Genomic DNA, 25068 nt, shown 5'->3' with positions numbered 1-25068 from the left:
TTTGGTTATTGTGTTCCAATGTTCCAGGTAGGTTTCTTTGCATTGTTTAATGATTTGGTTCACTCGGATTGGTGTTTGGGGAGCAGTGTTGGTCTGGGACTGGTCAGGGTCCGGCTGGGTAGGAGAACTTAGTTTCAGTAACAACTGACTCAGGGGACTCGTTTCTGGGTTCAGCTCTTGGGTCTGGAGGGCTTTAAAATGAAGGGTGTCTGGGGAACTAGATTTGAGGTGATTTAGAAAGTTTAGTGCTCGTTTTTGGATGTTTATTATCAGTGGGTATCTGCCTATTTCGGCTCTACATGCATTTGTTGGTGTTTTCCTTTGGGTGCGAAGAATGCTTCGGCAAAATTCTGCATGTAGCGCTTCTGTTGTGTGTTTTTCCCATTTAGTGTAGCTATGGTGATTGAGTGGGCCCCATACTTCACTATGGGGCCCACTCAATCCGTCTCTCTGTCTCTTTTTTTTACTCTGTCTTTTTTTACTCTCTGTCTCTGTTTTTACTCTCTGTCTCTTTTTTCTCTCTCTGTCTCTCTCTCTGTCTCTCTGTCTCTCTCTCTCTGTCTCTCTCTCTCTGTCTCTCTCTCTGTCTCTCTCTCTCTGTCTCTCTCTCTCCGTCTCTCTCTCTCCAATTCCAATTCCAATTCCAATTAAAATGCTTTATTGGCATGAAAGTTTACAGAGAACCATATTGCCAAAGCTTACATAGCAAAAAGGTACAGTTTTCCAACATTCTGTAGGTGTCAATCGATTTGACATTTGTTGGGTACATACAATATTACTTTTAAACAATATTAATTTTAAACAGTCTTTGTACTTCATTTGGTACGTTCAATATTAATTTTAAACAGTCTTAATTTTAAACAGTCCTCAGGTTGTGACATGTTGTTACATATTTGGCCCCAAGGTATGGTCTGTCTCCTTCTCCTAGGACTAATCTCAATTTTGACAGATCATCCAATTCCTTGAAATCTGGGGTTGTTTGGCTTAGCTTGTTGAATAATATGTTTCTTGATGTGTTGAATTTTTCGCATTTTAGGAGGAAATGCATTTCTGTTTCTCTCTCTCTCTGTCTCTCTCTCTCTGTCTCTCTCTCTGTCTCTCTCTCTGTCTCTCTCTCTCTCTGTCTCTCTCTCTCTGTCTCTCTCTCTCTCTCTCTCTCTCTCTCTCTGTCTCTCTCCCTCTCTCACTCCCCAGAGTGTGTAACTGTCACCATCGTATTCTTGTCCTGCAGACTGTGACGAAGAGGCTGTCAATCCCGCTGATTTACCATGTTCCCTGGAAATGGTGGAAGAATCTCTGGGAACGTTGGAGCTCAAGGAATTCGACGTGTCACCAAAAAAGAAAAGGAAAAAGAAAAAGAATAAAGCTTATGTGGAGCAGACAATGGGGAGAGGAGGTAAGAGGTGGAAATACTCTGTGTCTAACCCGTGCTGTACCTGCCCTGGGAGTGTTTGATGGGACAGTGTAGAGGGAGCTTTACTCTGTATCTAACCCATGCTGTACCTGCCCTGGGAGTGTTTGATGGGGCAGTGTAGAGGGAGCTTTACTCTGTATCTAACCCATGCTGTACCTGCCCTGGGAGTGTTTGATGGGACAGTGTAGAGGGAGCTTCACTCTGTATCTAACCCATGCTGTACCTGCCCTGGGAGTGTTTGATGGGACAGTGTAGAGGGAGCTTTACTCTGTATCTAACCCGTGCTGTACCTGACCTGGGAGTGTTTGATGGGACAGTGTAGAGGGAGCTTTACTCTGTATCTAACCCGTGCTGTACCTGACCTGGGAGTGTTTGATGGGACAGTGTAGAGGGAGCTTTACTCTGTGTCTAACCCGTGCTGTACCTGCCCTGGGAGTGTTTGATGGGTCAGTGTAGAGGGAGCTTTACTCTGTATCTAACCCCATGCTGTACCTGACCTGGGAGTGTTTGATGGGGGGACAGTGTAGAGGGAGCTTTACTCTGTATCTAACCCGTGCTGTACCTGCCCTGGGAGTGTTTGATGGGACAGTGTAGAGGGAGCTTTACTCTGTATCTAACCCATGCTGTACCTGCCCTGGGAGTGTTTGATGGGACAGTGTAGAGGGAGCTTTACTCTGTATCTAACCCATGCTGTACCTGCCCTGGGAGTGTTTGATGGGACAGTGTAGAGGGAGCTTTACTCTGTATCTATCCCGTGCTGTACCTGCCCTGGGAGTGTTTGATGGGACAGTGTAGAGGGAGCTTTACTCTGTATCTAACCCGTGCTGTCCCTGCCCCGGGAGTGTTTGATGGGACAGTGTAGAGGGAGCTTTACTCTCTATCTAACCCGTGCTGTACCTGCCCTGGGAGTGTTTGATGGGACAGTGTAACACAGAAACACAGAAACCCCACAGTGCAGATAGAGGCCATTTCAGCCCATCGAGCCTGCACCGACACATATCCCACCCGATCCCCGTAACCCCTACATCAACACATATCTCACCCTATCCCCGTAACCCCACGTATTTAATCCCCCTAACACTGAGGGTCAATTTATCATAGCCAATCAACCTAACCCGCACATCTTTGGAGTGTGGGAGGAAACCGGAGCACCCGGAGGAAACCCACGCAAACACGGGGAGAATGTGCAAACTCCACACAGACAGTCACCCGAGGCCGGATTCGAACCCGGGTCCCTGGCGCTGTGAGGCAACAGTGCTAACCACTATGCCACCGTGCTGTACCTGCCCTGGGAGTGTTTGATGGGGACAGTGTAGAGTGAGCTTTACTCTGTATCTAACCTGTGCTGTACCTGCCCTGGGAGTGTTTGATGGGACAGTGTAGAGGGAGCTTTACTCTGTATCTAACCTGTGCTGTACCTGCCCTGGGAGTGTTTGATGGGACAGTGTAGAGGGAGCTTTCCTCTGTATCTAACCTGTGCTGTACCTGCCCTGGGAGTGTTTGATGGGACAGTGTAGAGGGAGCTTTACTCTGTATCTAACCCGTGCTGTACCTGCCCTGGGAGTGTTTGATGAGACAGTAGAGGGAGCTTTGCTCTGTATTCAGGTCTGTAAGCCGGAGAATCTCTCAATTCTTTGTCTGTTTCCTTTGAGTAGCTCCTGACTCTCTCGAGGAGGGAAGTAATGAGACGACACAGACTGATTGTACGAAAGCTGCAGACCCTGGGACCGGATCAATCTTCACTGAAGAAAGGGAGCATGCAAAGAAGCGGCCAAAAAATATCCGATCGATCCCGGCCAGCACACCTGAGGAAGGTACCATGGGAGAAGGCGGCAAAACCCACAGTTAATAAATGCGCCACGCAGAGCAGGAAAGGCCCAGGCTCCATCCCCGGCCTGTGGTACTGAGCCCCACACACAGAGCAGGAAAGGCCCAGGCTCCAGACCCGACCTGTGGTACTGAGCCTCCACACACAGAGCAGGAAAGGCCCAGGCTCCAGACCCAGCCTGTGGTACTGAGCCCCACACACAGAGCAGGAAAGGCCCAGGCTCCATCCCCGGCCTGTGGTACTGAGCCCCACACACAGAGCAGGAAAGGCCCAGGCTCCAGACCCGGCCTGTGCTGATCTCACCGGTGTCAGTGATACCAATTGAACATTAGAGAGCTCGGTGACTCGGAGCTGGTCTTTAAAAAGCAGATCAGCTCAACAGGCCCCTCCCTTTTCATAGATAGGATCACCCACCCTCTCCCCATCGACCCACCCACCCTCTCCCCATCGACCCACCCACCCTCAACCCCACCCACCCACCCTGGCTGGGGTCATACCTAGCACAAATTAAGATGGTTGTGGTGGTTGAAGGTCAATCATCTCAGCCCCAGGACATCGCTGCAGGAGTTCCTCAGGGCAGTGTCCTCGGCCCAATCATCTTCAGCTGCTTCATCAATGACCTTCCCTCCAATATAAGGTCAGAAATGGGGATGTTCGCTGATGACTGCACAGTGTTCAGCGCCATTCACAACTCCTCAGATAATGAAGCAGTCCATGCAGCAAGACCTGGATGACATTCAGGCTTTGGCTGATAAGTGGCAGGTAACGTTTGTGCCACAGTAGTGCCAGGCAATGACTATCTCCAACAAGCGAGAGTCTAACCACCGCCCCTTGATGGTATTACCATCGTCGGATCCCCCTCATTCAACATCCTGGGTTCACTGAAACCTTATTTCTCAGCCCAGTTGCCCTGTGGGTGAAAAAGTTCCACCCTGACTTCCTTCCTTACTCGGAACCTCCTCAGCTTTGCCCTGTGTCCCTGTGATTTGACCAGAGGGAGCTCTTTGCCCGAATCCACTCTGCCCATTCTCTTCTTGGCCATAGGAACAGGAGAAGGCCATTCGGACCCTGTTCTGTCATTCAATTAGATCTTGGCTGATCTGTATCTTAACTCCATCTTACCCAACAAAAATCATCCATCTCTGTTTTGAAAGCTCCAATTCACCCCCAGCACCCTCAGCTTTTTGGGGGAGCGAGTTCCAGATTTCCACTGCCCTTTGTGTGAAGAAGTGCTTCCTGACATCACCCCTGAACGGCCTGGCTCTAATTTTAAGGTTCTGCCCCCTTGTTCTGGACTCCCCCCACCAGAGGAAATCGTTTCTCTCTCTCGACCCGATCAACTCCTTTAATCATCATCAACACCTCGATTAGATCACCCCTTAATCTTCTAAACTCGAGGAACACAAGCCCAGTCTGTGCAACCTGTCCTCGTAATTTAACCCTTTTAGCCCCATGGGGACTTTAATTCCACCGTCGGGAGGTTAAATGATGGTTTTTCTTTTGTTATAAGTGTCTGAAGACAGGAGGCACAGGGGCAGAAGTGAAAACAACTTGCATTTATATAGCGCCTTCAATGTAGTAAAATGTCCCAAGGCGCTTCACAGGAGCGATTATCAAACAAATGTTGACACCGAGCCACATAAGCAGATATTAAGAGAGGTGCCCAAAAGCTTGGCCAAAGAGGTCGGTTTTAAGGAGCCTCTTAAAGGAGGAAAGAGAGGCGGAGAGGTTTAGGGAGGGAATTCCAGAGCTCGGGGCCCAGGCAGCTGAAGGCACGGCCGCCAATGGTGGAGCGAAGGAAATCGGGGGATGCACAAGAAGCCAGAATTGGAGGAGTGCAGATATCTCGGGGTGGGGCGGTTGTAGGGCTGGAGGAGGTTGCAGAGATAGGGAGAGGCGAGGCCATGGAAGGATTTGAAAACAAGGATGAACATTTTTAATTGGAGGTGTTGCCGGACTGGGGTGATGGGTGAACGGGACTTTTTTTTTTCGTTCCTGGGATGTGTGTGTCGCTGGCAATGCCAGCATTTATTGCCCATCCCTAATTGCCCTTGAGAAGGTGGTGGTGAGCCGCCGCCTTGAACCGCTGCAGTCCGTGTGGTGAAGGTACTCCCACAGTGCTGTTAGGGAGGGAGTTCCAGGATTTTGACCCAGCGACGATGAAGGATCGGCGATATATTTCAGTCAGGATGGTGTGTGACTTGGAGGGGATCTTGGAGGTGGTGGTGTTCCCATTCGCCTGCTGCCCTTGTCCTTCTAGGTGGAAGAGGTCGCGGGTTTAGGAGGTGCTGCCGAAGAAGCCTTGGCGAGTTGCTGCAGTGCATCTTGTCGATGGTACACACTGCAGCCACGGTACGCCGGTGGTGGAGGGAGTGAATGTTTAAGGTGGTGGATGGGGTGCCAATCAAGCGGGCTGTTTTGTCCTGGATGGTGTCGAGCTTCTTGAGTGTTGTTGGAGCTGCACTCGTCCAGGCAAGTGGAGAGTATTCCATCACACTCCTTACTTAGGAACATAGGAACAGGGGGAGGCCATTCAGCCCCTCGAGTCTGTTCCGCCATCCAATGAGATCATGGCTGATCTGTGATCTAACTCCATATACCCACCTTTGGCCCCTATCCCTTAATACCTTTGGTTAACAAAAAGCTATCAATCTCAGATTTAAAATTAACAACTGATCGAGCATCAATTGCCGTTTGCGGAAGAGAGTTCCAAACTTCTACCACCCTTTGTGTGTAGAAGAGTTTCCTAATTTCACTCCTGAAAGGTCTGGCTCTAATTTTTAGACTCTGGCCCCTAGTCCTAGACTCCCCAACCAGCGGAAATAGTTTCTCTCTCTCTACCCTGTCTGTTCCCCTTAATATCCTGAAAACTTCGATCAAATCACCCCTTAACCTTCTAAATTCCAGCAAATACAACCCTAGTTTGTGTAATCTCTCCTCGTAACTTAACCCTTGAAGTCCGGGTATCATTCTGGTAAACCTACGCTGCACTCCCTCCAACGCCAATCTATCCTTCCTAAGGTGTGGTGCCCAGAACTGCTCCCAGTGCTCCAGGTGTGGTCTAACCAGGGCTTTGTACAGCTGCAGCATAACTTCTACCCCCTTGTACTCTGGTCCTCTAGATATAAAGGCCAGCATTCCATTAGCCTTTGTGATTATTTTCTGTACCTGTTCATGACATTTTAATGATCGATGTCCCTGGACCCCCCCAAGTCTCTTTGGCCCCCCACTGTTTTTAGCCTTTCACCATTTAGAAACTGCCCTGTTCGATCCTTTTTAGGTCCAAAGTGGATGACCACACATTTGCCGACATTGAAATCCATTTGCCAGTTTTGCCCGTTCACTTACTCTGTCGATAGCCCTGTGTAATTTTATGCTTTCATCTACAATGCCGCCCAACTTTGTCTCATCGGCAAATTTGGATATATAACTTTCTATGGCATTATCTAAGTTAATAAATACTGTGAATAGTTGAGGCCCCAACACAGATCCCTGCGGGACACCACTAGTCACCACCTGCCAATCTGAGTACCTGCCCATTATCCCGACTGCCTGTCTCCTGCCGCTCAGCCAATTTCCTAACCAGCTCAATAATTTGCCCTCAATTCCGTGGGCTTCTACCTTAGTTAACAGTCTCTTATTTTCACCATTTAGAAAATACCCTGTTCTATCCCTTTAAGTCCAAAGTGGATGACCTCACATTTGCCTACATTGAAATCCATTTGCCACAGTTTTGCCCATTCACTTAATTTATCAATATCCTATCAAATGCCTTCTGGAAGTCCATATGAATAACATCCATAGACATTCCCCTGTCCACTATTTTAGTCACCTCTTCAAAAAAATTCAATCAGGTTTGTCAGGCATGACCTGCCTTTCACAAATCCATGCTGGCTCTCTCTGATCAACTGAAAATTTTCGAGGTGTTCAGTCATTCTCCCGGAGATGTCGGGGGAACAGGGTCTAATGAGAGGGAGGAACTGAATGAAATCAGTATTTGTAGGGAAATGGTGTTAGGGAAATTGACGGGATTGAAGACCGATAAATCCCCAGGGCCTGATAATCTACATCCTAGGGTACTTAAGGAAGTGGCCCCAGAAATAGTAGATGCATTGCTGGTCATCTTCCAAAATTCTATAGACTCTGGCACAGTTCCCTCGGATTGGAGTGTAGCTAATGTAACCCCACTATTCAAAAAAGGTGGCAGAGAGAAAACAGGGAATTATAGACCGGTAAGTCTGACATCGGTAGTGGGGAAAATGCTAGAGTCCATTATAAAAGATGTAATAGCAGAGCACTTGGAAAACAGTGACAGGATCGGACAAAGTCAACATGGATTTACAAAAGGTAAATCATGCTTGACTAATCTACTGGAATTTTTTGAGGATGTAACTGGTAAAATAGATAAGGGAGAACCAGTGGATGTGGTGTATTTGGACTTTCAGAAGGCTTTCGATAAGGTCCCGCATAAGAGATTAGCGTGTAAAGTTAAAGCACATGGGATTGGGGGCAAGGTATTCACTTGGATAGAGAACTGGCTGGCAGACAGGAAGCAAAGAGTTGGAATAAACGGGTCTTTTTCCGAGTGGCAAGCAGTGACTACTGGGGTACCACAGGGATCGGTGCTAGGACTCCCCCAGCTATTCACAATATATATACATAAATGATCTAGACGAGGGAACTAGATGTAATATCTCCAAGTTTGCAGACGACACAAAGCTGGGTGGGCGTGTGTACTGTGAGGAGGATGCCGAGAAACTCCAGTACGATTTGGACAGGTTGGGTGATTAGACAGATGCAGTATAATGTGGATAAATGCGAGGTTATCCACTTCGGTGGCAACAACAGGAAGACAGATTATTATCTGAACAGCAATAGATTGGGAAAAGGGGAAGTGCAACGAGACCTGGGTGTCCTTGTGCACCAGTCGCTGAAGGTAAGCATGCAGGTGCAGCAGGCGGTTAAGAAGGCAAATGGTATGTTGGCCTTCATAGCGAGAGGATTCGAGTACAGGAGCAAGGATGCCTTGCTACAGTTGTACAGGGCCTTGGTGAGACCACACCTTGAGTATTGTGTGCAGTTTTGGTCGCCTTATCTGAGGATGTTCTTGCCATGGAGAGAGTGCAGCGAAGATTCACCAGATTGATACCTGGGATGGCAGGAATGACATATGAGGAGAGATTGGGGTTGATTGGGCTTATACTCGCTGGAGTTTAAAAGAATGAGAGGGGATCTCATTGAAACTTATAAAATTCTAACAGGACTAGACAGACCAGATGCAGGAAGGATGTTCCCGATGGCCGGGGAATCCTGAACCAGGGGTCACAGCCTAAGGATAAGGGGTAAACTATTTAGGACAGAGATGAGGAGGAATTTCTTCACCCAGAGAGTGGTGAACCTGTGGAATTCTCTACCACAGAAGGCAGTTGAGGCCAATTCATTAAATATATTCAAGAAGGAGTTGGATATATTTCTTAAGGCTAAAGGGATCAAGGGGTATGGGGAGAAGGCAGGGACAGGGTACTGAATTTGGATGATCAGCCATGATCTCATTGAATGGCGAAGCAGGCTCGAGGGGCCGAATGGCCTACTCCTGCTGCTATCTTCTATGTTTCTATCCTATCCTTAATTATAGACTCAAGCAATTTCCCGACAACAGGTGTTAGGCTAACAGGTCTATAATTCCCTGGTTTCCCCCTCTCACCATTCTTAATTAACGGAGTGACATGCGCAATTTTCCAATCTAAAGGACGGTACCTGAATCTAGAGAACTTTGGAAGATTATACTGTAGTTAGGGAATCTGCAATGTGCTCACCTCCTTCCTTGAAAACCCTGGGATGGAAACCACCTGGTCCTGGGGATTTGTCACTCTTTAGTGCCATTATTTTCTTCATTACTGTTATTTTACTTGCGTTAATTTTATTGAGTCCCTGTCCCTGATTTAGTTTCCTTGGGATTTCCGGCATGCTATCCTCTTCCTCTACTGTAAATACTGACGCAAAGTAATTATTCAACATGTCCGCCATCTCCTTATTGTCATTGACAATATCACCACCTTCAGTTTTGAAGGGGCCAACATTGCTCCTGACCACCCTCTTTTTCCTAATGTAACTGTAAAAATTCTTTGTATTGATTTTGATATCTTGCAAGTTTCTTTTCATACTCCCTTTTTGTAGCTCTTACTATCTGTTTTGTGACCCTTTGCTGTTCTTTGTATCTTTCCCATTCGCCAGGATCTGGGCTATTTGTTGTATTTTTGTATGGACCTTTTCTTTGAGTTATGCTGTCACTTACCTCTTTAGTTTCCATGGCTGGTTCTTTTGACAAGTAGAGCTCTTGCCCCTCGGGTATAAACTGGTTCTGTATCATGTTAAATTACTTTTTAAACATCTCCCACTGATCTTCTGTCGTTTTACCCATTAACAGATTGGCCCAGTTTACTGTGGACAGTCTCTGTCTTATCCCGTTGAAGTCGGCCTTACCTAAATCTAGAATCTTAGTAGCTGTTTCATGTTTCTCTCTTTCAAACGCTACGTTGAACTCGATCATGTTATGATCGCTATTTGATAAATGTTCACGCACAGTTAGGCTGTTAACTAAATCTGGCTCATTACTAAATCTAATATGGATTGCCCCCTTGTTGCCTCTAGGACATATTGTTGTGGAAAACTATCCTGGACACACTCAGGAAATTCACTACCTTTCTGACAGGTGCTAGTCTGTTTATCCCAATCTTTCTGAAAGTTAAAATCCCCCATTAAACCCACTCTGCCTTTGCTACATGCTTGTCTAATCTCTGCATTTATACAATCTGGCACTTCATGCTGCTACCAGGGGGCCGATACACAACTCCCGCTACAGCCTTAGATCCTTTCCTGTTTCTTAATTCAACCCATAAGGTCTCCACTGGCTGCTTACCTCTCTTTAAATCCTCTCTTATCATTGAGTGATTTCAACCTTGTGCCTTGTAGATGGTGGAAAGGCTTTGAGGAGTCAGGAGGTGAGACACTCGCCACAGAATATCCAGCCTGTGACCTGCTTTTATAGCCACAGTATTTATGTGGCTGGTCTAGTTAAGTTTCTGGTCAATGGTGACCCCCAGGATGTTGATGGGGGATTCGGCGATGTGATGCCGTTGAATGTCATGGGGCGGTGGTTAGACTCTCGCTTGTTGCAGATAGTCATTGCCTGGCACTTGTGTGGCGCGAATGTTTCTTCCCACTTATCAGCCCAAGCCTGAACGTCATCCAGGTCTTGCTGCATGCAGGCATGGACTGCTTCATTATCTGAGGAGTTGTGAATGGAACTGAACACTGTGCAGTCATCAGTGAACATCCCCATTTCTGACCTTATGTTGGAGGGAAGGTCATTGATGAAGCAGCTGAAGATGGTTGGGCCTAGGACACTGTCCTGAGGAACTCCTGCAGCGATGTCCTGGGGCTGTGATGATTGACCTCCAACCACCACAACCATCTTCCTTTGTGCTAGGTATGACTCCAGCCAGTGGAGAGTTTTCCCCCCGATTCCCATTGACTTCAGTTTTACTAGGGCTCCTTGATGCTACACTCAGTCAAATGCTGATTTGATGGCAAGGGCAGTCACTCTCGCCTCACCTTGGTGCGTTGGATGAGCTGAAGTTTACGGGGGGGGGTGGAAGAGGGGAGGCCGGCCAGGAGAGTGTTGGAATGACTGTAACGGCTTTGTGTTTTTCAGAGAGTGAGCGTTATCGAGTGAGGAACGAGCTGTACACCGCGTGTAAGACTGGAGACGTGGAGCGTCTGCAGGAATTACTGTGCGACGTGCTCCCGCCTCGCGTCACGGAGCTTGGCCGCTCTGGCCAGATCGACTCTTCCAATCAGGCCGCTGAGAGCGCGGCGGAAACTGACCAAGAGCAAGGATCGGAGCCCTGTGGGCGAACGGAACACGGCGCAGAGAGCGAGCTGGGCGAGGAGCGTCAGGCACCGGGCGGCCTCAGTGCTGGCCCCCCAGGGGAGGGCCGCTTGGTCTCAGGACCCCCGAGGGAGGATGGTTCTCAGCCTGTACTGGCGACAGCGGCCATGTTGAGTGAGACACTGGACGAGGCGGGGTACACCCTCCTACACGTGGCAGCTGCTGCTGCCCAGCGAGCTGTCCTGTGGCTGCTGATGGATGCAGGCTGTGATCCCACCGTCAGGTGAGGCTGCTCCCGATCCGAGCTGACCCTTGGGGCTGAACCTGTACACAACACTGGTGAGGCCCCAGCTCGAGTACTGCGCTCAATTCTGGGCACCGCACTTTAGGAAGGATGTCGAGGCCTGGGCGAGGGTGCGGAGGAGATTTACTAGAATGGTTCCAGGGATGAGGGACTTCATGAAGGGTTTTGATGGAGTAAATAAGGAGAAACTGTTTCCAGTGGCAGGAGGGTCGGTAACCAGAGGACACAGAGTGAAGGGAATTGGCAAAAGAACCAGAGGGGAGATGAGAATGTTTTTACGCAGCGAGTTGTTGTGATCTGGAATGCACTGCCTGGAAGGGCGGTGGAAGCAGATTCAATAGTAACTTTCAAAAGGGAATTGGAGAAATACTTGAAGAGGAAAAATTCACAGGGTTATGGGGAAAGAGCAGGGGGGAGTGGGAGGAATTGGAGAGCTCGTTCAAAGAGCTGGCACAGGCACGATGGGCCGAATGGGCTCCTCCTGTGCTGTAACCATTCTATGATTCTATGTTCATTCTATACTGGACGACACACGAGCAGCCTGATGGTTTGCCAGTGGAGCACAGAAGGCCCTGACCCACTCTGCCTGCCAATATCGCTGAATCGTGGGGCAGGGGTTTCACAGGAACCAATTCCCCCTGGTGCCCCACTCTTTTGCTTCATGTGTGAACCCAGACACTGGGCTCGGTAAACTGTTCAGCTTGTAAATCCATGTCAGCTCGGCTCAGACTCTCGCCTGAGTCAGAAGGCCATGGATTCAAGCCCCACTCCAGAGACTTGAGTACAAAATCCAGGCCAACACTCCAGTGTGTACTGAGGGAGCGCTGCACTGTCGGAGGGGCAGTACTGAGGGAGCGCTGCACTGTCGGAGGGGCAGTACTGAGGGAGCACTGCACTGTCGGAGGGTCAGTACTGAGGGAGTGCTGCACTGTCGGAGGGTCAGTACTGAGGGAGTGCTGCACCGTCGGAGGGGCAGTACTGAGGGAGCGCCGCGCTGTCGGAGGGTCAGTACTGAGGGAGCGCTGCACTGTCGGAGGGGCCGTACTGAGGGAGCGCAGCCCTGTCAGAGGGGCGGTACTGAGGGAGTGCTGCACTGTCGGAGGGGCCGTACTGAGGGAGCGCAGCACTGTCAGAGGGGTGGTACTGAGGGAGTACCGCACTGTCGGAGTTCAGTACTGAGTGAGCGCTGCACTGTCGGAGGGTCAGTACTGAGGGAGCACCGCACTGTCGGAGGGTCAGTACTGAGGGAGTACCGCACTGTCGGAGGGGCAGTACTGTCGGAGGGACAGTACTGAGTGAGCGCTGCACTGTCGGAGTGGCCGTACTGAGAGAGTACCGCACTGTCGGAGGGGCCGTACTGAGGGAGTACCGCACTGTCGCAGGGTCAGTACTGAGGGAGCGCAGCACTGTCGGAGGGACAGTACTGAGGGAGCGCCGCACTGTCGGAGGGGCAGTACTGAGGGAGCGCCGCAATGTCGGAGGGACAGTACTGAGGGAGTACCGCACTGTCGGAGGGGCCGTACTGAGGGAGTACCGCACTGTCGGAGGGTCAGTACTGAGGGGGGGCAGTACTGTCGGAGGGGCAGTACTGTCAGAGGGACAGTACTGAGGGAGCGCCGCACTGTCGGAGGGGCAGTACTGAGGAAGCGCCGCACTGTCGGAGGGGCGGTACTGATGGAGCGCTGCACTGTCGGAGGGGCCATATGAATTGTGAACCATTGATCCAGGGAACTGGTGCCCAGGCTCAAGTCATATTTCTGGGGGTTTCTGTTTACCAGTGTGTGTTTCTGGGGTCTCTGTTTACCAGTGTGTGTTTCTGGGGGTTTCTGTTTACCAGTGTGTGTTTCTGGGGGTCTCTGTTTACCAGTGTGTGTTTCTGGGGGTCTCTGTTTACCAGTGTGTGTTTCTGGGGGTCTCTGTTTACCAGTGTGTGTTTCTGGGGTCTCTGTTTACCAGTGTGTGTTTCTGGGGGTCTCTGTTTACCAGTGTGTGTTTCTGGGGGTCTCTGTTTACCAGTGTGTGTTTCTGGGGGTCTCTGTTTACCAGTGTGTGTTTCTGGGGGTCTCTGTTTACCAGTGTGTGTTTCTGGGGGTCTCTGTTTACCAGTGTGTGTTTCTGGGGGTTTCTGTTTACCAGTGTGTGTTTCTGGGGGTCTCTGTTTACCAGTGTGTGTTTCTGGGGGTCTCTGTTTACCAGTGTGTGTTTCTGGGGGTCTCTGTTTACCAGTGTGTGTTTCTGGGGGTCTCTGTTTACCAGTGTGTGTTTCTGGGGGTCTCTGTTTACCAGTGTGTGTTTCTGGGGGTCTCTGTTTACCAGTGTGTGTTTCTGGGGTCTCTGTTTACCAGTGTGTGTTTCTGGGGTCTCTGTTTACCAGTGTGTGTTTCTGGGGGTCTCTGTTTACCAGTGTGTGTTTCTGGGGGTCTCTGTTTACCAGTGTGTGTTTCTGGGGGTCTCTGTTTACCAGTGTGTGTTTCTGGGGGTCTCTGTTTACCAGTGTGTGTTTCTGGGGGTCTCTGTTTACCAGTGTGTGTTTCTGGGGGTCTCTGTTTACCAGTGTGTGTTTCTGGGGTCTCTGTTTACCAGTGTGTGTTTCTGGGGTTTCTGTTTACCAGTGTGTGTTTCTGGGGGTCTCTGTTTACCAGTGTGTGTTTCTGGGGTCTCTGTTTACCAGTGTGTGTTTCTGGGGGCCTCTGTTTACCAGTGTGTGTTTCTGGGGGCCTCTGTTTACCAGTGTGTGTTTCTGGGGGTCTCTGTTTACCAGTGTGTGTTTCTGGGGGCCTCTGTTTACCAGTGTGTGTTTCTGGGGGTCTCTGTTTACCAGTGTGTGTTTCTGGGGGTCTCTGTTTACCAGTGTGTGTTTCTGGGGTCTCTGTTTACCAGTGTGTGTTTCTGGGGGTCTCTGTTTACCAGTGTGTGTTTCTGGGGGTCTCTGTTTACCAGTGTGTGTTTCTGGGGGTCTCTGTTTACCAGTGTGTGTTTCTGGGGGTCTCTGTTTACCAGTGTGTGTTTCTGGGGGTCTCTGTTTACCAGTGTGTGTTTCTGGGGGTCTCTGTTTACCAGTGTGTGTTTCTGGGGGTCTCTGTTTACCAGTGTGTGTTTCTGGGGGTCTCTGTTTACCAGTGTGTGTTTCTGGGGGTCTCTGTTTACCAGTGTGTGTTTCTGGGGGTCTCTGTTTACCAGTGTGTGTTTCTGGGGGTCTCTGTTTACCAGTGTGTGTTTCTGGGGGTCTCTGTTTACCAGTGTGTGTTTCTGGGGGTCTCTGTTTACCAGTGTGTGTTTCTGGGGGTCTCTGTTTACCAGTGTGTGTTTCTGGGGGTCTCTGTTTACCAGTGTGTGTTTCTGGGGGTCTCTGTTTACCAGTGTGTGTTTACAGGGATAAACGGGGTCAATCAGCTTACGCCGTCTCTGCTGACAAGCAGACGAGGAACGAGTTTCGCAGATACATGGCGGACCACCCAGGGAGGTACGACTACACAAAAGCACAGGTAAAAGCAAAGAAGCAACGAGAACATCAATTTCAGTCACCCTCTCTACCAAAAGTTCAACCTTGGACTCCGTCACATCACCAGAGCGCTGAGCGGAACGGGAGAGGCGCCTGAGGGGGAGGGGGACCATTGGGGGGGAGGGGGATGGGGACCAATGGGGGGAGGGGGACCAATGGGGGGGAGGGGGATCAATGAGGGGGATGGGGACCAATGGGGGAGGGGTATGGGGACCATTGGGGGGGATGGGGATGGGGACCAATGGGGGGGGAGGGGGATGGGGACCAATGGGGGGAGGGGGAGGGGGACCAATGGGGGGAGGGGGACCAATGGGGGGATGGGGACCAATGGGGGGAGGGGGTTGGGGGGAGGGGGAGGGGGACCAATGAGGGGAGGGGGATGGGGACCAATGGGGGGAGGGGGAGGGGGACCAATGAGGGGAGGGGTATGGGGACCAATGGGGGGAGGGGGATGGGGACCAATGGGGGAGGGGTATGGGGACCAATGGGGGGGGAGGGGGACCAATGGGGTGGGGAGGGGCCGGGGAGAGGGAGGACTGGCTGTGGGAATGGAGCAAACGAGGGCTGTCCAATGGAGCTGGACATGGAGGGGGCGTGGTCGAATATACCCAGTAACAGTGTTATTATGGGGGGGGGGGGCTGTACCCAGTAACAGTGTTATTATAGAGGGGGGGGGGTGCTGTACCCAGTAACAGTGTTATTATAGTGGTGGGGGGGGGGGCTGTACCCAGTAACAGTGTTATTATAGAGGGGGGGGGTGCTGTACCCAGTAACAGTGTTATTATAGAGGGGGGGGGGTGCTGTACCCAGTAACAGTGTTATTATAGAGGGGGGGGTGCTGTACTCAGTAACAGTGTTATTATAGAGGGGGGGGTGCTGTACCCAGTAACAGTGTTATTATAGTGGTGGGGGGGGGGGCTGTACCCAGTAACAGTGTTATTATAGGGGGGGGGGGGGTGCTGTACCCAGTAACAGTGTTATTATAGTGGTTGGGGGAGGGGGGCTGTACCCAGTAACAGTGTTATTATAGAGGGGGGGGGGTGCTGTACCCAGTAACAGTGTTATTATAGAGGGGGGGGGGTGCTGTACCCAGTAACAGTGTTATTATAGAGGGGGGGGGGTGCTGTACCCAATAACAGTGTTATTATAGGGGGGGTTGATTTTTCTGCAGATTTCTGCTCCCTTGACCTCTGAAATCGAGTCTAAAAAAGCGGAGAAGAAACGAGCTCAGAAAGCTGCGAAGAAACTGAGGGAGAAAGAACAGAAGGAAGAAAAAAAGAGAATGGAAGAGGAAGAGATTGAAAAGAAAAGATACTCGGCAATGAGTGAGAGAGAGAAGGTAGGAGGGAGCGAGGGAGAGACTGAACCGCACAGGCCGGGATGACCCACGGCTCCATCCCCAGCCTGGGCCCAGCAGCTGCTCCCAGCTCAGGCCTCAACCTCAGGCCCTGTTGCTGCTCCGTATCCACTGTCCGGCTGGGATTGGGTAAGGGCGGGATAGTGTCCGGCTGGGATTGGGTGAGGGCGGGATGGTGCCTGGCTGGGATTGGGTGAGGGCGGGATAGTGTCCGCTGGGATTGGGTAAGGGCGGGATAGTGTCCGGCTGGGATTGGGTGAGGGCGGGATAGTGTCCGGCTGGGATTGGGTGAGGGCGGGATAGTGTCCGCTGGGATTGGGTGAGGGCGGGATGGTGTCCGCTGGGATTGGGTGAGGGCGGGATGGTGCCTGGCTGGGATTGGGTGAGGGCGGGATAGTGTCCGCTGGGATTGGGTGAGGGCGGGATGGTGTCCGGCTGGGATTGGGTGAGGGCGGGATGGTGCCTGGCTGGGATTGGGTGAGGGCGGGATGGTGTCCGGCTGGGATTGGGTGAGGGTGGGATGGTGCCTGGCTGGGATTGGGTGAGGGCGGGATGGTGTCCGGCTGGGATTGGGTGAGGGCGGGATGGTGTCCGGCTGTGATTGGGTGAGGGCGGGATGGTGTCCGGCTGTGATTGGGTGAGGGCGGGATGGTGCCTGGCTGGGATTGGGTGGATAGTGTCCGGCTGTGATTGGGTGAGGGCGGGATGCTGCCTGGCTGGGATTGGGTGAGGGCGGGATAATGTCCGGCTGGGATTGGGTGAGGGCGGGATGGTGTCCGGCTGGGATTGGGTGAGGGCGGGATAGGCCGAGGGAGGGGGTTCTCACACCCCAGGGAGAGCGAGGGGGGGGTCTCACACCCCAGGGAGAGTGAGGGGGGGTCTCACACCCCAGGGAGAGTGAGGGGGGTCTCACACCCCAGGGAGAGCGAGGGGGGGTCTCACACCCCAGGGAGAGCGAGGGGGGGTCTCACACCCCAGGGAGAGCGAGGGGGGGTCTCACACCCCAGGGAGAGCGAGGGGGGGGTCTCACACCCCAAGGAGAGCGAGGGGGGGTCTCACACCCCAGGGAGAGCGAGGGGGGGTCTCACACCCCAGGGAGAGCGAGGGGGGGTCTCACACCCCAGGGAGAGCGAGGGGGGGTCTCACACCCCAGGGAGAGCGAGGGGGGGTCTCACACCCCAGGGAGAGCGAGGGGGGGGTCTCACACCCCAGGGAGAGCGAGGGAGGGGGCCTCACACCCCAGGGAGAGCGAGGGAGGGGGCCTCACACCCCAGGGAGAGCGAGGGAGGGGGCCTCACACCCCAGGGAGGGCCGAGGGAGTTGGTTGGGCTCTCAGCCCACAGAGGGTGGAATCGAGGGCGGAGTTTAACAGAGTCGGGGCTTTGTGTGATTTACGATCTCGCTGTGTGCTTTCTTCCAGCGGGCTCTGGCTGCAGAGAAACGCTTTGCCCAACAGTTGGTCAACAACGGAACGAACATCAGGTGACAAGAACCCCGATATTCTATATAAAAAAAAACCCCGAACCCCTCGATTAGATTCCAGCCTGTAACTCACTCCCGGGTATCTGTTATCGATCTATCTATATATATATAAAGCGGCTCTTCTGTCTGTCTGTCTGTCCGTTCTCTATACGTTTGAAAGTTACAGAGCGTACCAACGCGCGCATCGCCTCAAAAGAAAGCTTGCGATTCCGGACCGGTCATCGGCGTATTTACGTTTCGGCCGGACAAAAATCCCGCCCGCGGTATCCCAAAAACGTTCAGCGTTCCACTCATTAGCATCTCATTAGCGACCGTGTGACGTCGAGGTCCACCAATCGGACGGCGGGTTCCTTCCTACAGTTGAGTGTCGAGTGACTCGACGATTGACCAATCCTATGCTTCGGTGACCTGACCGGTCGACCAATCGGTGCGTGTGTGGGCGGGCCTTATCCTTCTGAACCGAGGTGAGTGGCCGCCATCTTGATTTTTCACAATTTTTTCCCCCACACTTTATGTGTGTTAGGGAACTACGGTAAATATTTTCATGATGTGTTCGGGAATTAAATTACAATTTAATAGGGTGGGGGGGGGGAGCCTCGGGAAATCGCGGGGGGGGGGGGGGAGAGCCTCGGGAAATCGCGGGGGGGGAGAGCCTCGGGAAATCGCGGGGGGGGGAGAGCCTCGGGAAATCGCGGGGGGGGGGGTGCCTCGGGAAATCGCGGGGGGGGGAGCCTCGGGAAATCACGGGGTGGGAGAGCCTCGGGAAATCGCGGCGAGGAGAGCCTCGGGAAATTGCGGGGGGGGGTGGGGGAGAGCCTCGGTAAATCGCGGGGGGTGGCGAGCCTCGGGAAATCGCGGGGGGCTCGCGCCGCCCGCACTGACCGCGCATGCGCCGCCCGCCAGCCCACAGCGGCCGTCCATCAGCCGCGCGATACACGGGGGACCTCAGCTCCGGACCTCAGGCGCTAGGCAGGGGGAGGGGCCGGAGAGAGGGGGTGGGGGAGGGGAGGTGTGGGGGAGGGAGGGAGACGGGAGGGAGAGAGGGGAGGGAGGGAAAGGACAGGGAGAGGACATGACAGGGAGAGGGGGGACACACAGGGGCAGGGAGACCAAGCGCCCCAAAATTGCCCTCGCAACGCGGGGCTCCCCAGCTAGTCTATATATATAAAATTGCTCTTCTGTCTGTCTGTCTTCTATACATTCAAAAGTTATAGAGCGTACCTACACGCGTGTTACATCAAAAGAAAGCTTACGATTCCGGAACGGTCATAAGCGTATTTACTTTTCCGTCAGACAGAAATTGTGCCCACGGTATCCAAAAAACTTTCAAAATTCCGCTCATTAAATGGGAAAAGTTCTGCTCATTTGCTCATTAGCATTGAGTGACGTGAAGGTTGACCAATCGTACGGTTGAGCGACCTGACAGTTGACCAACGGTTGACCAATCGCTGCGTCACGGGGGCGGGTTCATTGCGCGTGCGGGCGGGCCATCCTACAGTTGAGTGTTGAGTGACTTGACGATTGACCAATCCTACAGTTCAGTGACCTGATGGTTGACCAATCGGTGCATCACATTGCGTGTGTGGGCGGGCCTAATCCTTCTGACCGGAGGTGAGTGGCCGCCATCTTGATTCCTAACTTCATTTATTCTTGCCACTTTCTGTGTGTTAGGGAACTAAGGAAAAGAACAATTTATTTCAGTTTTAAATTGTATTTAGGAACAGTTAGAAATGAAGTGATCCCCTGCCCTTCGCCTGGAGGCTCGCCTACTTTGACGGCCATTTCGAGCGGCTGTGCCGGCGCAGGGCGCGGCCTAGCAGCCCGGGAAGCCTGGGCCTTGAGTTGAGCGGATTCCCGGCACGATGCCGCTGCCCCCTGGGCCCGAGGCGGAAGCCGATCCATTTGTTTTAGTCACCAGTTTAGACAATGCCCGGAACCTGCTGAAGGTCGTTCATTTCCGCGACCAGGTCACCGTCTTCGCCTCGGCCAACGGCATCAGGGCTCGGCTCAGTTTGCGGCTGCGGCCCGGGGACTCACTCGGGCTTTCACCCCTTCGGCCCGGTCCCAGGGGCTCCCCACGGCGTCAACCGCGCCGCCCGAGAGCCGGACCCAAAGCCACCAGGTGACCGGCTGCGGCGGTCCGTGCCGGGAGCCGCCGCGCACAAAACTTCCCCGTGGCGTCAACAGCCCCGCCCCAGAGCCCGACCCAAAGCCACCAGGTGAGCGGCCGCCGCGGCTCAGACACACTCTCTCTCTCTCACTCCCAATCTCTCTCTCACACTCCCAGTCTCTCTCTCTCTCTCTCTCACACTCCCAGTCTCTCTCTCTCTCTCTCTCACACACACTCCCACTCTCTCTCTCACACACTCCCAGTCTTTCTCTCTCACACTCCCAGTCTCTCTCTCTCTCTCTCACACTCCCAGTCTCTCTCTCTCTCACTCCCAGTCTCTCTCTCACACTCCCAGTCTCTGTCTCTCTCACACTCCCAGTCTCTCTCTCTCTCTCTCACACTCCCAGTCTCTGTCTCTCTCACACTCCCAGTCTCTCTCTCTCTCTCACACTCCCAGTCTCTCTCTCTCTCACACTCCCAGTCTCTCTCTCTCTCTCACACTCCCAGTCTCTCTCTCTCTCTCTCTCTCACACTCCCAGTCTCTCTCTCTCTCTCTCTCACACTCCCAGTCTCTCTCTCTCTCTCACTCCCAGTCTCTCTCTCACACTCCCAGTCTCTCTCTCTCTCACACTCCCAGTCTCTCTCTCTCTCACACTCCCAGTCTCTCTCTCACACTCCCAGTCTCTCTCTCTCACACTCCCAATCTCTCTCTCTCTCACTCCCAGTCTCTCTCACACTCCCAGTCTCTCTCTCACTCCCAGTCTCTCTCTCTCTCACTCACACTCCCAATCTCTCTCTCTCACACTCCCAGTCTCTCTCTCTCTCTCACACTCCCAATCTCTCTCTCTCACACTCCCAATCTCTCTCTCTCACTCCCAATCTCTCTCTCTCACACTCCCAGTCTCTCTCTCACACTCCCAGTCTCTCTCTCTCTCACACTCCCAGTCTCTCTCTCTCTCTCACACTCCCAGTCTCTCTCTCTCTCTCTCTCCCAGTCTCTCTCCCTCTCACACTCCCAGTCTCTCTCTCTCACACACTCCCAGTCTCTCTCTCTCTCTCACACTCCCAGTCTCTCTCTCTCTCTCTCCCAGTCTCTCTCTCTCTCACACTCCCAGTCTCTCTCTTTCTCACACTCCCAGTCTCTCTCTCTCTCACACTCCCAGTCTCTCTCTCACACTCCCAGTCTCACTCCCAGTCTCTCTCTCACTCCCAGTCTCTCTCTCTCACACTCCCAGTCTCTCTCTTTCTCACTCCCAGTCTCTCTCTCTCTTTCTCACTCCCAGTCTCTCTCTCTCTTCCCCCCCAGTCGCGCTCTCTTCCCCCCCGTCGCGCTCTCTTCCCCCCCAGTCGCTCTCTCTTCCCCCCCAGTCGCTCTCTCTCTCTTCCCCCGTCGCTCGCACTCTCTTTCCCCCCAGTCGCTCTCTCTCCCCCCCAGTCGCACTCTCTCTATCTTCCCCCCCAGTCGCACTCTCTCTCTCTTCCCCCCAGTCGCTCGCTCTCTCTCTCTTCCCCCCAGTCGCTCCCCCTCTCTCTTCCCCCCAGTCGCTCCCTCTCTTCCCCCCAGTCGCTCCCTCTCTCTTCCCCCCCAGTCGCTCCCTCTCTCTTCCCCCCCAGTCGCTCCCTCTCTCTTCCCCCCCAGTCGCTCCCTCTCTCTTCCCCCCCAGTCGCTCCCTCTCTCTTCCCCCCCAGTCGCTCCCTCTCTCTTCCCCCCCAGTCGCTCCCTCTCTCTTCCCCCCCAGTCGCTCCCTCTCTCTTCCCCCCCAGTCGCTCCCTCTCTCTTCCCCCCCAGTCGCTCCCTCTCTCTTCCCCCCCAGTCGCTCCCTCTCTCTTCCCCCCCAGTCGCTCCCTCTCTCTTCCCCCCCAGTCGCTCCCTCTCTCTTCCCCCCCAGTCGCTCCCTCTCTCTTCCCCCCAGTCGCTCCCTCTCTCTTCCCCCCCAGTCGCTCCCTCTCTCTTCCCCCCCAGTCGCTCCCTCTCTCTTCCCCCCCAGTCGCTCCCCCTCTCTCTTCCCCCCAGTCGCTCCCTCTCTCTTCCCCCCAGTCGCTCCCTCTCTCTCTTCCCCCCAGTCGCTCCCTCTCTTCCCCCCCAGTCGCTCCCTCTCTTCCCCCCCAGTCGCTCCCTCTCTTCCCCCCCAGTCGCTCCCTCTCTCTTCCCCCCAGTCGCTCCCTCTCTCTCTTCCCCCCCAGTCGCTCCCTCTCTCTCTTCCCCCCAGTCGCTCCCTCTCTTCCCCCCAGTCGCTCCCTCTCTCTCTTCCCCCCAGTCGCTCCCTCTCTCTCTTCCCCCCAGTCGCTCCCTCTCTCTCTTCCCCCCAGTCGCTCCCTCTCTCTCTTCCCCCCAGTCGCTCCCTCGCTCTCTTCCCCCCAGTCGCTCCCTCGCTCTCTTCCCCCCAGTCGCTGCCTCTCTCTCTTCCCCCCCCAGTCGCTCCCTCGCTCTCTTCCCCCCCAGTCGCTCCCTCGCTCTCTTCCCCCCAGTCGCTCCCTCTCTCTCTTCCCCCCAGTCGCTCCCTCTCTCTCTTCCCCCCCAGTCGCTCCCTCTCTCTCTTCCCCCCAGTCGCTCCCTCTCTCTCTTCCCCCCAGTCGCTCCCTCTCTCTCTTCCCCCCAGTCGCTCCCTCTCTCTCTTCCCCCCAGTCGCTCCCTCTCTCTCTTCCCCCCAGTCGCTCTCTCTCTCTTCCCCCCCCAGTCGCTCTCTCTCTCTTCCCCCCCCAGTCGCTCTCTCTCTTCCCCCCCAGTCGCACTCTCTCTCTTCCCCCCAGTCGCTCCCTCTCTCTCTTCCCCCCAGCCGCTCGCTCTCTCTTCCCCCCGTCGCACGCTCTCTCTCTCTTCCCCCCCGTCGCTCTCTCTTCCCCCCAGTCGCTCCCTCGCTCTCTTCCCCCCCAGTCGCTCCCTCGCTCTCTTCCCCCCAGTCGCTCGCTCCCTCTCTTCCCCCCAGTCGCTCGCTCCCTCTCTTCCCCCCAGTCGCTCGCTCCCTCTCTTCCCCCCAGTCGCTCGCTCCCTCTCTTCCCCCCCAGTCGCTCGCTCCCTCTCTTCCCCCCCAGTCGCTCGCTCGCTCTCTTCCCCCCAGTCGCTCGCTCGCTCTCTTCCCCCCAGTCGCTCGCTCGCTCTCTTCCCCCCAGTCGCTCGCTCGCTCTCTTCCCCCCAGTCGCTCGCTCGCTCTCTTCCCCCCAGTCGCTCGCTCGCTCTCTTCCCCCCAGTCGCTCGCTCGCTCTCTTCCCCCCAGTCGCTCGCTCGCTCTCTTCCCCCCAGTCGCTCGCTCGCTCTCTTCCCCCCAGTCGCTCGCTCGCTCTCTTCCCCCCAGTCGCTCGCTCGCTCTCTTCCCCCCAGTCGCTCGCTCGCTCTCTTCCCCCCAGTCGCTCGCTCGCTCTCTTCCCCCCAGTCGCTCGCTCGCTCTCTTCCCCCCAGTCGCTCGCTCGCTCTCTTCCCCCAGTCGCTCGCTCGCTCTCTTCCCCCCAGTCGCTCGCTCGCTCTCTTCCCCCCAGTCGCTCGCTCGCTCTCTTCCCCCCCAGTCGATCGCTCGCTCTCTTCCCCCCCAGTCGATCGCTCGCTCTCTTCCCCCCCAGTCGATCGCTCGCTCTCTTCCCCCCCAGTCGTTCGCTCGCTCTCTTCCCCCCCAGTCGATCGCTCGCTCTCTTCCCCCCCAGTCGATCGCTCGCTCTCTTCCCCCCCAGTCGATCGCTCGCTCTCTTCCCCCCCAGTCGATCGCTCGCTCTCTTCCCCCCCAGTCGATCGCTCGCTCTCTTCCCCCCCAGTCGATCGCTCGCTCTCTTCCCCCCCAGTCGATCGCTCGCTCTCTTCCCCCCCAGTCGATCGCTCGCTCTCTTCGCCACAGTCGCTCCCTCTCTCTCTTCCCCCCAGTTGCTCCCTCGCTCTCTTCCCCCCCAGTCGCTCGCTCCCTCTCTCTCTTTCCCCGCCCCCCCCCCAGTCGCTCCCTCTCTCTCTTCCAACATGCCCTCAAAAAAGCCTCGGCACCGCCGGGCACCCCCATCTAGTTCTATATATAAACCCCTCGAATAGATTCCAGCCTGTAACTCACTCCCGGGTATCTGTTATTCTATATAAAGTCCCCCGAACCTCTCGATTAGATTCCAGCCGGTAAATTCACTGAGGGGTTTTGAGGGAGGGATGAAGCAATGTTGGTGAGGGGAGGGCGATGTAGTGGCGGAGTGAGTGGGTAGATGGTTATGGATCGCACAGTATTGTCTGGTGGGGTGGACTGTTCCCCTGTGCAGCGGTGACTGTATTGTTGCCTCTTCCTCTCGACAGACGCTGCTGGCTGTGTGGACAGTCTCTGCTGGGCCGAGTCCCCTTCGAGTATCTGGATTACACCTTCTGCACCACTCGCTGCCTTCAGGAGCACAAGAAACAGCAGAGGCTGTGAGAGAATAGCTGTAACCTCATCACTGGAGAGAGACTGCAGCCTGCACCTGATGGACCGCAACATGTGACCTATAGACACCCAAACTGCCCGACACAACAGGAGGCTGCAGGGCCCAGCCTGACACTGGGAGGAGAGGGGCGCCCCACACACAGCAACAACGGCCCAGGCCCCACCGAGTCAGCTGGTCTCCCCCAGACACGCTGATGTGCAATGTGGAGACCTCGGCCACTGAAGGAGGGGCAGATTCTTTCCATCGCCCCCTCCTCTCCCCCCACCCAGCAGGGTTAGTCTGACTGGGTCGCCGCGTCAGTCAGCCGGACCCTCGCTTGGACAATGCTGATCAGGGGGAGTAAGGCGGTGGCTCACGAGCAGATTCGTCCCCAGAGAGCGGTGTCCCTGCCTGTTTACCAGGAGTCGGCCTGGCCATGGCCTGTTTACCGGGAGTTTGTAGTAATTCAACATTTAATAAAAGGCACAGGTGAATGCTGGATTGGAGCCATGTGTTTCTCTTCAAGACTCCCTCCCATTAATGAACATCCCAACCCGTCCAGTGTCTCCTCACACTCGAAAATCCAGCAGCACCTGTACTGCACGCGTCCTGATCCAATCACCGAGCCCTTCACACAAACGCTGACGTTTGTCGAGCAGGACCTGCCTTTAACCCGCCGGGGGCCAAGTGTCGCGATTAACTGGAGATTGGAAAATACACAAACTGGTCTCCTGTTACCCATTTGTCCTTCTCGCTCCCTTCTTGAACCAAGATATTCCATCGGCCACACTTTAGTCCCACCGCTAAATGTGCACATT

The 25068-nt window shown here is 54.1% G+C and overlaps 1 protein-coding gene across 4 annotated transcripts in view; it reads left to right on the top strand.

Annotated features, from left to right (window-relative positions):
* The window catches only part of ankzf1 (ankyrin repeat and zinc finger peptidyl tRNA hydrolase 1), a 93861-nt gene extending 69112 nt beyond the window's left edge, over window positions 1–24749 (top strand). For 3 of the 4 annotated variants that reach the window (XM_085986993.1, XM_085986995.1, XM_085986996.1), the window contains 7 exons: window positions 1232–1396; window positions 3070–3228; window positions 10957–11416; window positions 14811–14922; window positions 16111–16278; window positions 17717–17778; window positions 24147–24749. In XM_085986993.1, coding sequence (XP_085843119.1) covers window positions 1232–1396; window positions 3070–3228; window positions 10957–11416; window positions 14811–14922; window positions 16111–16278; window positions 17717–17778; window positions 24147–24261 — 1241 coding nt within the window. In that variant the 3' untranslated portion in view covers window positions 24262–24749. The remainder of the gene's footprint in view (window positions 1–1231; window positions 1397–3069; window positions 3229–10956; window positions 11417–14810; window positions 14923–16110; window positions 16279–17716; window positions 17779–24146) is intronic. The other variant, XM_085986994.1, reaches the window with a different exon arrangement.
* Window positions 24750–25068: the final 319 nt, after the last annotated feature.

Source organism: Somniosus microcephalus, chromosome 4, assembly GCF_052327205.1.
Source record: "Somniosus microcephalus isolate GS21.2 chromosome 4, FLI_Smic_1.0, whole genome shotgun sequence".
NCBI lineage: Eukaryota > Metazoa > Chordata > Chondrichthyes > Squaliformes > Somniosidae > Somniosus > Somniosus microcephalus.
This window is presented reverse-complemented; position numbering and strand designations above follow the sequence as displayed.